Source organism: Talpa europaea (genome assembly GCF_964194135.1).
Source record: "Talpa europaea genome assembly, chromosome: 11".
Taxonomy (NCBI): domain Eukaryota; kingdom Metazoa; phylum Chordata; class Mammalia; order Eulipotyphla; family Talpidae; genus Talpa; species Talpa europaea.
In genome coordinates, this window is record NC_140078.1 from 103,217,606 (window position 1) to 103,230,937 (window position 13,332).

At 61.7% G+C, this 13,332-nt stretch overlaps 1 protein-coding gene across 5 annotated transcripts in view; it reads right to left on the bottom strand.

Moving 5' to 3' along the window:
- ITPR1 (inositol 1,4,5-trisphosphate receptor type 1) overlaps window positions 1-13,332 on the bottom strand; it is a gene marked incomplete at both ends in the record, with an annotated part of 163,018 nt that overhangs the window by 87,169 nt on the left and 62,517 nt on the right. For 3 of the 5 annotated variants that reach the window (XM_084248295.1, XM_084248293.1, XM_084248292.1), the window contains 10 exons: window positions 1,025-1,183; window positions 1,908-2,049; window positions 2,389-2,549; window positions 3,406-3,505; window positions 5,270-5,424; window positions 8,292-8,336; window positions 9,602-9,697; window positions 11,421-11,567; window positions 11,646-11,729; window positions 12,270-12,368. In XM_084248295.1, coding sequence (XP_084104421.1) covers window positions 1,025-1,183; window positions 1,908-2,049; window positions 2,389-2,549; window positions 3,406-3,505; window positions 5,270-5,424; window positions 8,292-8,336; window positions 9,602-9,697; window positions 11,421-11,567; window positions 11,646-11,729; window positions 12,270-12,368 — 1,188 coding nt within the window. The remainder of the gene's footprint in view (window positions 1-1,024; window positions 1,184-1,907; window positions 2,050-2,388; window positions 2,550-3,405; window positions 3,506-5,269; window positions 5,425-8,291; window positions 8,337-9,601; window positions 9,698-11,420; window positions 11,568-11,645; window positions 11,730-12,269; window positions 12,369-13,332) is intronic. The other 2 variants (XM_084248296.1, XM_084248294.1) reach the window with 1 other exon arrangement.

Consider the following 13,332-nt stretch of genomic DNA (forward strand, 5'->3'; position numbering starts at 1 on the left):
CAGGCAGGCATCGGCTTCCTGTCCAAGGCAGACAGGGCAGGCGCGGTCTGGCCTTGTCCGCGGAGGACGGCAGGGCTCTGTTTGACTCAGCATTGACACCCTGGAGCTGCGTTTTGGGGGCCACAGTGCCCACGGCCACCGTCCTGACCACAGACCCACAGGCCTAGGTGCTTTGTCCTTAAGCAACAGCAGAGGCTGAGGGAAAGGTTCAGCAACACTTGCCCACGAGGTCTGTCCAGTCTGTCTAGTCCTTCACGGCGCTGCCTGAGCCTGACACTGTCGTTATGACACCACAGCAAACTTAAACTAAGCAACGTCTAGACTTAAAGGCTGGGGACAATGGCAGATAGAAGCCTGGAACAGAAGCCCTTTGCAACGTCAGGCCGGCTGGGCGGGGTAGGGGGGTGACAGGAAGCACCCCCGCCGCGCGTGGGCTACAGGTTTCCGTCTCAGCCCCACTGACTCGTGGATCAGATCGCCCTGCTGTAGGGGGGCTGTTGTGTGCTGCGGGGTGTCTAGCTGCTTCCCTGGCCCCCACCCACTAGGTGCCAGGAGTGCCCCCAGGTCCCAACATCTCAAAGGGCCCAGACCCGCCAAGTGTCCCCTGTGGGATGAGGGGACACCCAGGTGAGAACCACGATGCAGGAGACAGTTGTTTCTTAGAGGCTCAAGCGGTTGGGGACCCCAGCAAGGCCAGACACAAGGCTCTTGGGGAGAGAGGCAGCCACACTTCCGTATGCAGGTTGTGGCTGAGAATGGCCAGAGTCAAAACCGAGACATTAGCAGCAGAGACGGGGGCACTGGGGGGCTGGGAGGACAGGAAGGGAAGACTGGGCGCTCCTGGCACAGACACGCGGAATCGCTCGGGCCAGGCCGGAAAGGCGGCACGAGGTCATCACCAACAGTAACAGGGAATGCAGTCTGCTTGAAGATGGGAGGGGGGGGTGTGCTCCAGGGAGTCCCGCCTGAGGACTCTGCTGGGTTTTCCCGGGCTGCAGACAGCAGTGTTCCCGCCGGGGCCCACCTGGTTCTTGCGGTAGTCCTGCTGGGAGTGCCGCAGCACGCGGTAGCACAGGCGGCAGATGTGCCGGAAGGGGGCGTGCCGCTGGTCCCCCAGCTCCTCCAGCCGCAGCATGGGGCCGTCCCCGCAGTCCGTGAACGGGGCCTGCAGCAGCTTGAAGATCTGGGTGTGAACAGAGAGAAACCCTGTCACTGCCGGGCTCACGGCAAGTCACCGGGCCTAGGACACAGTGTGTCTCCCTGCCCAAACATACGGAGATCTGCCCATCCAGCCACACCACAAGCCTGCGACCCTCTTAGCTTGGTCTAGCTCCATCTACACTGGCGAGACATGGGGAGGCCCCAGCACAGACGGAGGCTCGCTCGGCCACCCTAGGACATGCACCTCTTCACCTAGACTAGCCGTGCAGAGGCCGCCGGGCCCCACCCTGTCTCCGGGAGAAAGGGGCCCTCTGCAAAGGCCACAGACTGTGATTCCAACCACAGACCATTCTGGAAAAGGCAAAACTCTGCCCGTAGCAGAAGCGCCAGTGATCGACCGAGTTGTCGGGGAGAGCGTGAAGGACACAAAGGGCCTGGGGCAGCGAGGGCACTCGGCTGACCCCTCACTGAAGCCACAATGCCCAGCGGCTCCCGGTCCCCAAAGCTCTGGACGGCACTGGGCGTCCACGCAGGACCAGCTTCCACCGCACACCCACGCTGGCAGGACGCCGATGCTGGACGTGGGGTGCGGGGGTCGTGTGGGGACATGGAGTCGCCAGCTCCGAACTTTTCCCTCACTAACCCTCAGCCACTCTGGGAACACCAAGTCTGTGCTCTCCGGGGGACACGCCTCGTCCTCCCGGGCGGGTGCCAGCTCCCACCACAGCCCCGGACACCCCACTGACCTGCTTGAGGATGTTCTGCTCCCGCATCAGTTTCTGCCGCTCGCGGTTGGGCTTGGAGAAGACCACCTCCAGCACGTCCTGGCCCGAGTTGGCGCCGCCCGTGACGAAGTACACCAGGTCCTCCAGCAGCTTCGTGACAGACCTGGGGCCGCGGAGGCGGGAAGCAGTCAGCGGCGAAGCATCCACCCGTGGCCAGGCACAGCGTCCAGGTCTTCCTGATCTGCCGGCCGAGGCCGATGACGGAAGAGCAGGAAGCCCACGACGCAAGGCCGTCACCGGCACGAGCGCCAGCATCACGGCAGCACCCGCCTGACACCTGGTGGCGGCACCAGAGACTCCTGCCCAGCGGGAGACAGGGCTCGCCACAGGGGCAGCCCCCAAGAAACCCAGCGTGAAGGCGACGCTCTCTCTGCAGTCACAGCCAAAGCCACCCTGCCCGCGGCGACAAGCACAGCGGGTGTGGGCGGCACCCGGCCCTCACCTCCTCTCATTCTGGGTGATGGTGCCCTTCTCCAGCTTGCCCGCGATGGAGCCCAGCACCTTGCTGGCATCATTGGCGAAGTCCAGGTCCCGGACCTCGGCCGGAGAAACCGGGACGATGGCGAAGGCCTCCTTGTCCTCCTTCACCGGGGAGGTGCCGATCTGAAATGCAAAGAACCCTCGTGGGCACCGACTCGGGGGGAGCGGCGAGGCTTCCACCAAACACTGCACATGCGGGGGCCGAAGCGCCGGGCTGCTCTGCAGTTATAAACACGCGGCTGTAGGAAGCACCAGGGAGGGGCCCGAACCATGAGCCACGGTCAGGCCTGGGGGCCGGAAACACGGCCTCGCCCCTACAGCTCCCCCGCCCAGACAGCGCCCGGGATGCCTGTCCTCAGAGACGTGCTCACATACACGGGGGAGGGAAACATACAAGACGTCATGTTGACTCAAGAGTGTTATGAGGGCAGATACTCTACCATGTTCTCAACTTCTCTATGCACTTGAAAATGTTCATGAAAGCAGAAAAATAGGTTCCAACAACCTTCCTCGTCACCAACGCACGCATGTGAGCGGATGGCCCGTTTACTGAGACAGACACCCGCATCTATGCACCCACGCTCTGTGACCCAAGAGAAGGCGGGCCAGGAGAGGCGGCTTTGGGCGGGGAAAGACAGGGGCTGGGAGAACTTAAATGCAAGAAAAGCTTGCATCTACACACAGAGAAACAACAAAGTCAGGGAACTCATCGTGGTATCCGGTGTCCCCGAAGGCAGGGCCAGCGGCCCATCAGCTCACCCGCAGGCAGACGCGAACCAGCGCCCGCCCCTCTGTCGGTGCTGATTATTTCAAAAGCCCTGGGTGTGCTCCCCAGCTCCCAGGGGGGACTCGTCATCACACTGAGCGTGTCCGGGGCCACTCTTGCCCAAGCGCCTCACGCCCAGGCCACCTGCGCTCTCGCATCCCCGCAGGCGCCTTCTCGGCGGGCGCAGCGGGAAGCAGCCAGGCTGGGACTCACCTTGAGCATCACCGGCTTTTCCTCTTCCTTGTCGATGGGGGTGTTGGTGCTGTGAACCCAGGTGTTCGTACACAGGTGTCTGAGCCGGACATAGGAGTTCCTAAGGGGAATAAAGAAGAGTTTTAGGGGCAGGAATGCTTAAGTCTTCTCTGCAGCCAGCAGTCTAGACGGTATAGGTCAAAATAGAAAAAACACCCAAGCAACTGTCTGCCCATACGTTGGACAACACAAACTTAGGAGCCCGTGGTTCTGGCCCGACAGACATTTCGGTGCGTGTACAATGGACGGTGGCTCCTAACGGCTTCCATTACCGTGAGGCGCTGTGCTTCTAAACAGAAGGTCTCACCCTGTGCCTGGGGGTCTCAGGACAGAGTGAGCAGGGGAGGGACCAGAAATGGTCACTGAGCATCCGCCATGTTTATAATGAGAGACAGCGAAGCAATATCTGAAGGTTTCTATGGTAGAAAACGAAAAATGAGATCACGAAAACTCCTCGAAGAAGATGAGCGGCTAGTTAATAACCCTGGGGAGGGAGAGCACGGAGCAAAGTTCAGATCCCTAAATTCAAAAAAGTAAAATGGTTGATTGTCATGAGCATTTTGTATCTTCTACGCGGTAAAATAAAAATCATGAATCAAGCTGGGAAAGAAACAAGGCAAGCTGGGAAATAAAATAACAACACAGAGCATGAAAGGTCACTTGCCTGCCTGTGTGAAGGGACCCCAACACCGGGGGAGCCACAAGTGTGGCGGGGAAGCCGGGCCAGGACCTGGCGGTGCTTCAGTGATGGAGCCCGGCGGCCGACACGCGGCAGAAGCAGGCGCCCAGCCTCCCGAGGGCACGACTCTCACCTGCCAACTCTACCGTCCGTCCCCCGGGCGGCCTAGAGGGCAGGGGGCGTGCCCCCCACGCAGCCGGTGTGAGCTAGGAGGGCTCGGAGCCAGCCCAGGGGTCAGGTGACATGTAAGGAGTCACCCGTCTTCCCATCCAGAAGCCCCACTTCCCATGTTCCCCCAGCAGGTGACAGCCTGGCACAGAGAGAGGCTCGAAGATGCTAAACAAAGCTTTCCTCAAACAGTGACAGGCAGACGGCAAGACGCCGTGTCTCGGGAAGGGCCGAGTTCATCGCAGTGACGGAGAGGGGCACCGTCACTTAGCACGACGCTCCCGACAGCCCCTGCTGGGACGTGTGTCTGGAGCATGGGGTTCAGAGAGCACTGAGCCAAAAACAGCTGTGAGCCTCAGGGGAGCCTCAGGGTCACCTGTATCCCGGGAACCCGCGTGACACCACACAAGCCGAAGGGCTAACAGCAGGTATCGCTGAGGGCTCGGTTAAAAACTAAAAGTGATTTCCTACTTGCTTCTTGGTGAGCATTAAGATATTCTTGTGATTTCTTCTAAGCGTGGGTCATTTTATAATTTTCGACTTTGCTTCTCCGTTAACGCAGGTGTGGTGGTGATGACGCCATTCTCTCCCCGAGGCCCCGCCTGGCCGCTGTGGAGGGACGGCGCCTGCCACGCAGACACAGGGGCGGCCGCACAGGACCAGGCGCTCAGTGGGCACGGCCAGGTTCGGCGCAGGCTCGCAGAGCCGGAGAGCAGGAAGCTTAGGGGTGTCACAGACATTTTTTGTTACAGAAAACCTGAGCTGGAACTTCAAATTTTACACGGCAGACAGGAAAGTTGGGACTCGCCTGCGTCGCAAGGAATTCAGACAAAACTAAACCAAAACAGACCCTGGAAATCTGACTGCAGCACTGATGCCAGCAGAGGGGGTACGAATCCTTTACCAGACGCTGGACCAGGAACTCCAGAGGCCGGGCCCACACGCCACCCGGCTCCCGAACAGGCGCCTCGAACCCACCTGGGGACCAGGCTGTCACCTCCCCGCAGAGTGGTGGGGTCGAGCTCGAAGATGGAGGAGATGTCGTTGCCCTCGGGCACAGAGACCAGGGAGTACACCATCTTCTCCTGGGCGTTGCGCAGCCGGCTCCTCGAGGCGTCCTGGTCGGGGTCCACCTGCGGGGGAGGGTCCGTCAAGGCGGGTGCAGGCCAAGCCCTCAGCTTTCCGCCACCGCCTCCGTGCAGCCCAGGGAGGGCCGCAGGGCCAGGACCGCGGGAGGAGCCTTGGAGCTCTGCGCAGCCACACAGGGCCCTGCAGCGGCAGCAGCCACCCCTCTCGGCTGTACTGATGGCCACGGCGGCTCAGGGAGGTCCCTGGGCAGAGGGCTGGAGACAGCGGCGTCTGCAAGGCAGGGCAGAGCGAGAGCACCGAGCAGCCCATCTTGAGGCCCGGTGCTGGGCCATGGGTCCACCTGCAGGGGTCACTGCCCCAGGACGGCCAGGCCAGGCCCCTTCCCAGGAGAACAGGTCAAATACATCGATTATAGGCACTCGTTCCTGAGCAGCGATCCCAGGGCAGCCAAGAAAATATTTGAGATTCAGACTAGCCCTGAAAAAAACCTCGGCCGTTAGTCCAGGAGGGTTGCCGGCGACACTCAGTAGCGAAGGCTCTCCCGAGAAACTGGATAGCAGCCTGGGCCCCACGCCCACTGCCCTGGAGACCGGAGCAGCCGGCTCCCGAAGCCGCTCAGATGCCAACACCCCGTGGGCACCAGACACCTCGTGGGGCCATGTTCAATGCCCAGCATCCTTAGAAGTCGACAGAACCCACCCACCCCACACCCCTGCCTGGGAAGCCACAAGTCCTCGTTGCTGACCTGCCACACTGGGGGAGCAAGTCTGATGGGGGAGCAAGGACTGAGCCCCGGCCAGCCACGAGGGCCCTCAGCTGGGAAGCTGCAGCAGCCGCCACTGCTGGCCACCAAACCTTCCCGACCCCAGGCCTCTGCCTCCCCATGACTATCCCCGCTGACCCTATCCGCCCTGGAGCAGGACGCCAGCTGTGGGGCCAAAACTGGGGGCCTGGACTCAGCTTCCTCCAAGTGCGGTCACCACAGGGGCCCTCGCACACCATGTGCACACAAAGGCCAGCCCGATTCTGTGGAGACCCAGGCCCAGCTGCAGGCCGGCGAGTTCACAGACCGTGAGGGTCTGGAGAAAACTGAAAAGGGCAGGAGGGTGGGGACACGGGCCAGGCCAGGGTATGGGCGGCAGGTGCTGCCTAGTGGGGGGAGGGCGCAAGCGCCAGGCCCAGAGGGGCTGTGCTGTGTCCTCCAGAGGGGCAGTGTGGGTGCTGAGCACTCTAGCAGGGCGAGTGAGCAATGCTGGGTGGGGCCCAAGAGCCTCCGCCAGCCTCCAACAACTAGGTGACCCGCAAATGGGCCCCACTCCTTCCAAACAGAGCCAATGCCAGCTCCCCAGGGGTGTGTCCCGGCCAGCGGCGGGGCCCCGGCCCAAGGCCAACACCCTGGGCAGAGGCAGGAGCCTCTCACTGCTGCTCCTGTGAGGACCATGGCACGGCGGTCGCTCCGCCCCAGCCCACCCAGCCTGCCACCCCTGGGGAGCATGAACACTGAACCCAGACTCCCCGAGACACAGGAGAGGACAGGCCAGCTCTGCTTCCTCGTCTACGGAGCAGAGATGAACTCGCCCTCACTCCTTCCCGAGGCCGTGCACACAGACGTGCTGGGGCTGCGAAGGCGCCGACAGCCCTGACCGCTCTGTCCCCTCGGGGTGATGCCGCTTACCCAAGAGCACGAGCCCCACAGCACCCCGACCCCACGGCACCCCGACCCCACAGCACCCCGCCACACAGCTGCAGACGAGCAGCATGCGCCCGGGAAGGGAAAGCCCCGTCCAGAGCCACACACCCTCACAGGGTCAGCCTCCCCCATGTCCTCAACCCAGCTGTCACGAGCCGGGCTCTTCACGTCCAGGCAGAGAGCAGCAGGCGCCCAGGGCCCCGGCCCACCGAGCATGTACTCTCCTGCAGAGGGGAGCCCATTCCGTGCCCAAGGTGGGGCCCCCAAGGTGCAAGCACCCCGTGGCTTGGCCACTCCTTCCGACAGACCGGATGGGCACGGCTGTGCGAACCATCAGGGCCTGCAGCCCAGACTCAGCGCGGGTGTCCCTGTGCAGGCCGCGCTGGCCCCGCCAGTGTCTCCGGGATGGGGCAGTGGGGAGCAGGCGCCGAAGGGGCTCCAGAGGGAGGGGAAAGAGGAGGAAGGCGGCAGCAGGCCCCTCGGGAGCAGGGAAGAGAGGGCCACGGGCAGGAGCCAAGGGCAGCGCCTCAGCCCCCCGGCCCTTGGCAAGCGCCTTCCGAGTCCAGCTTTCTCAAGCTCCAGGGACACACCTTCCCACCCCCTGTGTCTGTCCAGAGATGTCCAGGAGGACACGGCCCACCACACAGAGACTGCTCACTCCCGGTCCCGTGCTCACTCCCAGGGCGGACCAGGGCAGCCCCACCCCCATCTCCACGCGGCACGACCCCTGCCCCCAGCCCCTCGGCTGGGGACTCTGAGCCCCCGAGGGCCCCAGACCGGCATGATCCAGCAACACGCCTCTGAGAAAGGACAAAGCCAAGGAGCCAGGCGTCGAACCACACAACCGAGTCCATTCCTGACTTTGCAGGAAGCCAAGCCCAGGCTTAGACAGCGACGCGTCTCACCCCCACTGTCCACCTCACGCCCGCCCCGGGACTGACTCTACGCCCGGGATCGAGGTCGACAGCATCTATATGTGGTAGTTACAAGCGGCTTCTCAGGATGGGGGCTGGGGTTGCCAGGACACATGGGAGGTGCAGGCCCCGCCGGCTCAGACTGGACGTGCTGCCCGACGGCCCCCTTAGGCCCTTGGACACAGGAGCGAGCACAAGGCCTTCTGCTGAGGGGCAGGAGCCCCGTCCCCAGCCTCAGCGGCAGCGGCGCCCCTGAGCTATGCCCTCGCCCTACAGAGGAAGACGGGCAGGCTCCCGCCATACTTACGGGGGGCTGAAACTCCAGGCACTCTTCCTCAAAGTCAGGGTCTACCTGATGGAAAAAATCATTGGGAAATTAAAACATCCATTGCTTTCTCGGGCTCGGCCCTCTGCAGGAGACCCCGCAGCCTGCACACGGCTCTCCGCCAGCAAGACGCCGTCCCGTCCCTCCGGCCACGGAACCAGCATGCCACAACGACGACACGGCACACGAGCACGCCACGACACACACACGCCACCGGACACGCTCCGTGGTGCAGACCGAGTGACAGCACAGTGGGTTCTCGAGCGAAGCGGCAGCTGGAGCCCGAGATGGACACAGGCCCTCCGCGGGCGCTGGCTTTCCTGCGGGGTTTGTGAAGGACGGCGATGTGGGCCCAGCAGGGCCTGCCGGGAGCCGGCCCCCCACTCTGGCCAGCCCCATGACCAGCCCAGCTGGGGCGCTGGGTCCACAACTCTTTATGGTTCCATGTCAGATTTTAAGGGCATCTTGGTCTCTGGTTCTTTTTTTTTTTTTTTTTTTTGTGGGACGCTCGCCGGCGGCCGGGGATTGAACTGGCGCTGCAGAGGCTGCGGACAGCCTCACAACCCAGCGCTCAACCGCTGCACCACCAGGGGAGGCCCTTCTGGTTCTTAATTATTTCAAAATCATACATTCGTCCAAGGGCAGCCCCGGGGGTTGGCACGGGCCCCTCAGCCACCCTCGGTGCGCTACGCAGGCGAGGTCCACACCCACTGGAGGACATGCCCTCGCCATCCGTCCGCTGAGTCTGCCCTGCATGCACGTCCACATGGGTATCTGCCTGGCAGTCGCCAGGCCAGCGGATGCGCCTCGAGTGAATGCCAGAGTCAGGGCCGAGCCCTCAGTCCTGCAGCAGAGGACTGCCTTTCTGCAAAACCCCTCACAGACATTTAAGGTCAAGTTAATTTGGGGATTTCTGCATACTCCTACAGGTAAGAACCAAGACCCGTCCGTGCGGCTGGTGCTCCGGGAACTGAGATGCCAGCTCTTCACGTGTCTCACGTCCCCGCAGCCTGACCTCGCTGCCCAGCAGCCCAGACGCGTCCACGTGCAAGGCGGCAGGAGCGGAGAGCAGGAGGCAGGACAGACCCCACAAACGATCCTGAGCGCCAGACTGGCCTGGCTTCTGACTCAGCAGGGCTCCAGAGGGAAGCCCTGGGAGCCCTGGAATGTGGGCCTCTTGGCTTGGAGCAGGGGTGAGGTGGGAGGAAAAGGAAGGGGGCCCTACCAGCCATGGGTGAGCCGGGAGAGGAGCCCCTCAGCCCAGAAAGAGAAAATCTTGGCCCTCCACTTACCTCAGCCGCCAGGTAATGGCCCGTGGCCAGGTGCTTGAAGCGGAAGAGGCTGTTCCAGTACCCGGCTCCGCCCCGGCACGGGTCGTGCTGAACCACCTGCAAAAGGAGGCCATCAGGAGTGGCGCAGGGAGCCAGGCCACCGCCGCCACACGGGCCGCATGTGTCCAGCAGACCACGCGCCAGCAGATTGGACAGGTGGGGCCTAGGGGGTGTGGCGGGCCCACAGCACCAGGTCTTTGGACGGACTGAAAGCCCGTGAGAGCCGTTGCCTTGAGATGGGTGAATTGTGTGGAATACGGGTTGTATCTGAATGAAGCTACTGCTTTTACAAAAAAAAAAAAAAAAACAGATTTTGCATCAGTGAAATAAAGGTATTTCCACACAAACATGAAGGTAGTTTCCTGTTCCCTAAGGAGTGCTGAGAGCACTGGAGGCCGCAGGCACACCTCAGAGACCTGCGGAGGCAGCTATTTGGGGAGAAAGTTAACCAGGCGCCACTGGGGACCCGTGAGGGGGATGCCGTGCAGGGCCAAGACCCCCGGTCTCCACGGTCACATGTCCTAGAATGCAGACAGCTGCTTAAACCGGCAGAATAAAGACAGTGGAGCTCGTGACGTACTGAAAGCCAAACAGACGTGACCCGCAGGCAGGAAGGGGCAGAGCTGCCACCGCAGGACAGGACGGTCGTGGGGAGCTACTGGTGACCAGCCCCGGGGCAGCGTGAAGCCTCTGTCGTCGTTAAAAATATGAAAATGCACAGGGCTGCCTTTTATTTTGAAGGGACACTTAAGTTTCCAGCCTCTGCAAGGAAAAAAATGCAAAAGGAAGACATTCGATGGCTTCCTAGGATGTTCAGGGAAAATCTGGCAGGGAACCCACTTTTGGAGACTAAGACTCAGACAGCTGTTTCTTCTCAGTGGGAAAAAAAGAGGCAGCTGTGATGACGACATCAAGTTAAGTGGCCTGAGAGCTGAAGCCCATGCCTCACGCTCTCTACAGAAAGCTGAGGTTTCCGAATCCGTGAAATACAGATCACACTGCCAGAACCAGCTCGGGGCGGCCTCTCCAGGAAGTCCTCCGTCCCTGCCCAGCCCACGCTCCCCAATTCAGCCAAGCCCCCCGAGCACAGGGAGAGGGCCCGTCCCCTCACCTGCCACCCGCACAGCGTGCGTCTTATACCCCAACACCTGTGCACCCGGCAGGTGCCTGACAACACGTCATGGTGACGGGTCAACCAGCAAGGAAAGGAACCAACAGGAGCAAGAGGAGATCAGCAGCCCAGAGAGGGAAATTTCCACTGTCGGGGCTGGGCTTGCCTCCAAAGCAGCTGTCCCTGTTTCAGCATAATTCACACCAGCAGAGCCCAGGGAAGGGCTCGAGCGTCCACGAGCAGGACTGGGCAAGGCGGGGCCCTGTCCACGGGCTGGGATACTGTTCGGCCGTGAGGAATGATGAAAGACACACCGGGCTAGTCGACGTGGGGGGTAATTTGAGGAAACAAAGGGAATGCACCGACAGCACGATAAGCGAGTGGACGATGAGCTCCAAGCTGAGGTTGCACAGGTGAGGCAGAAGTGAAGGGGGGAAGGGAAGGGGCATGAAGGGGAAATAAGGGATGAGGGGGTCTTTAAAAAAACAAGGAGGTTGCTCTTTTCCTCCAGGAGCGCATCCGGCATCTTTCTGGGGGGCCTGGTGTGCTGGTTTCTCTTGAGTCGCCCACCCGTGTTTGAGCCAGGGTGGGCCTGCGGACCCGGAGGCGCTCAGTCCACCCGCCCACGAGTCCCGTCCCCCAACCCAGACCCCACCCGCCAGCCCTCACCTCCACCTCCCACAGGGCCTTGGAGCTGGTGGCCGAGGTGGCCGACTGGCGGCCGGTGGTCCTCAGGAAGACGTGCTGCTTCTTCCGGTGCTCGTCACAGGTGAGGAACTTCTCCTGCTCTGCGTGGAATAGCCTCACCACGTCGCCCTGCAGTGAGGCCAGGAGTTGAGGGGAGAAGCTGGGTGGGGGGAGCTAAGGACACTCCTGCATGAGCCCAGCACTCACCCCCTTCAGGATGTCGTCCTTGTTGTCGCTCCACTTCATGAACAGGACTATTTTCCAGCTCGTGTTGCAATTGACGGAGTTGACCTGAAGAGCAAAGCAGCCCCAGCTTCTCGCTGCCGCCCGAGGCGAGGCCATGCTGCGGCCCAGGAGCTGCCCCAGGGCCAGGACCCAGGGGGTGGCTACTCGAGGGGCCGACCGCCAGGGCTCACGGACACACTTTCACACACACACTCTAACAGGCACAGATGGACTGTCCCTGTGCCCAAGACTGCCCACGGGGGGTTAAGCAGACTGACCCGGGAAGCCAAAAGCCATCTCTCGGGCTGCTGACCCACCGAGCTGCTGCTAGGGCCCACTGCAGGCCCCAATAAAGAGGTAGCACAACTTAGGGGGACCAATCAGAAAAGGTGCCCCATAGCTGGACAAACTTCACGGGAATGTCCAGCTTGGCTCAATGAGTTCAAAACCAGTCTACCCATGAAAGGCTGCAGCGAGGGCGGCCCCCACCCACCACCCACTGGTCAGCCACGCCGGATGCTGGGCCCTGGTTTTCTCTCCTGCCACAGGGGTCCACCCCCTGCGCCCCGGGGCCCATGTGCCTGTGCCGGCCCACGGCCACCTCACCTCGTTGCAGCCTGGGTTGTCCACCAGCTGGTGGCTGCTGGCGTGCAAGGGCTGGCCCGCATTGACGGGGTTCAGAACCACCTTGTCACCGATGACCACCTGGAAAGGAGGAGCAGCAGAGGCTGCACATGGGCCAGGTGGCCCTGGAAGGAGCTGTAGAGCCTGCGGGGAGGGGACCCCCAACCCTCGCAGGAGGGGTGTTCCGAGGCCAAGGTGACTTCTGGGCCGCCAGGCACTGCTGCCTGTGAGGTTCAGTTAAGACACCTGTACGCGCCAACTCTTAGAAGAAGAAAAAGTATCTTTGAAAGAATAAAGTCCAGAACAATGACCTGAACACTTTTCTGAGCACAAGTCACACTGAGAGACTCGCTGTCTGTCTAGAGCTGGTGGAGTTGACGCCACGTGCATGCTCGTGCGCCTGGTGGGCACAGACGGGGCACAGACAGAGGGCACAGATGTAGGTTTCTATCTGCACAGAGCCCCCCCACCCCCAATACTTAACACAGCCGGATGCTTCCTACTCTAGCCCACCTGCAAAAGCACCAGTCATGGCCACTAAGCTGGCCCGTGGCCTGTGAAGGGAGCCCCTGAAAGCACTGTTGGGGACAATTAAGGACCGCAGGCCTCTCGCCTGTCACCAGGTGCAGCCACGCAGGTCAGCGCGAGGACAGGTGCGCTGTCCAGGCCGAGAATGGAGTGAGGACAAGACGCCCCCGTCTTTCCTCAGGGGGTGGACCCGAGGGTGGGGGTGATGGCATCTGGGGAACAAAAGCAATCAGCTTTTTCCAGCTCCATGTGAACGCAAATTCCTCAAAAAACGCCAACACTGAAACTTCAGCGTCTGAACTTGTTATTCCAGTCTCACTGGGGACCAACACTGACCGTGTACCAACTGGGGCGGGGGGCCTGATGCTGGCCACACACACCCCCAGCTGGGCACGTGTGTAAGGGGCCTGCAGCAACATAAACCGCGACACTGAAAACTGGCAAAGCTCGGTTGTAGGTTCAGGCTGGTGGAACATGTTGATGCGATTCCATTCTGTTTTAGGCACATATTTTTTCT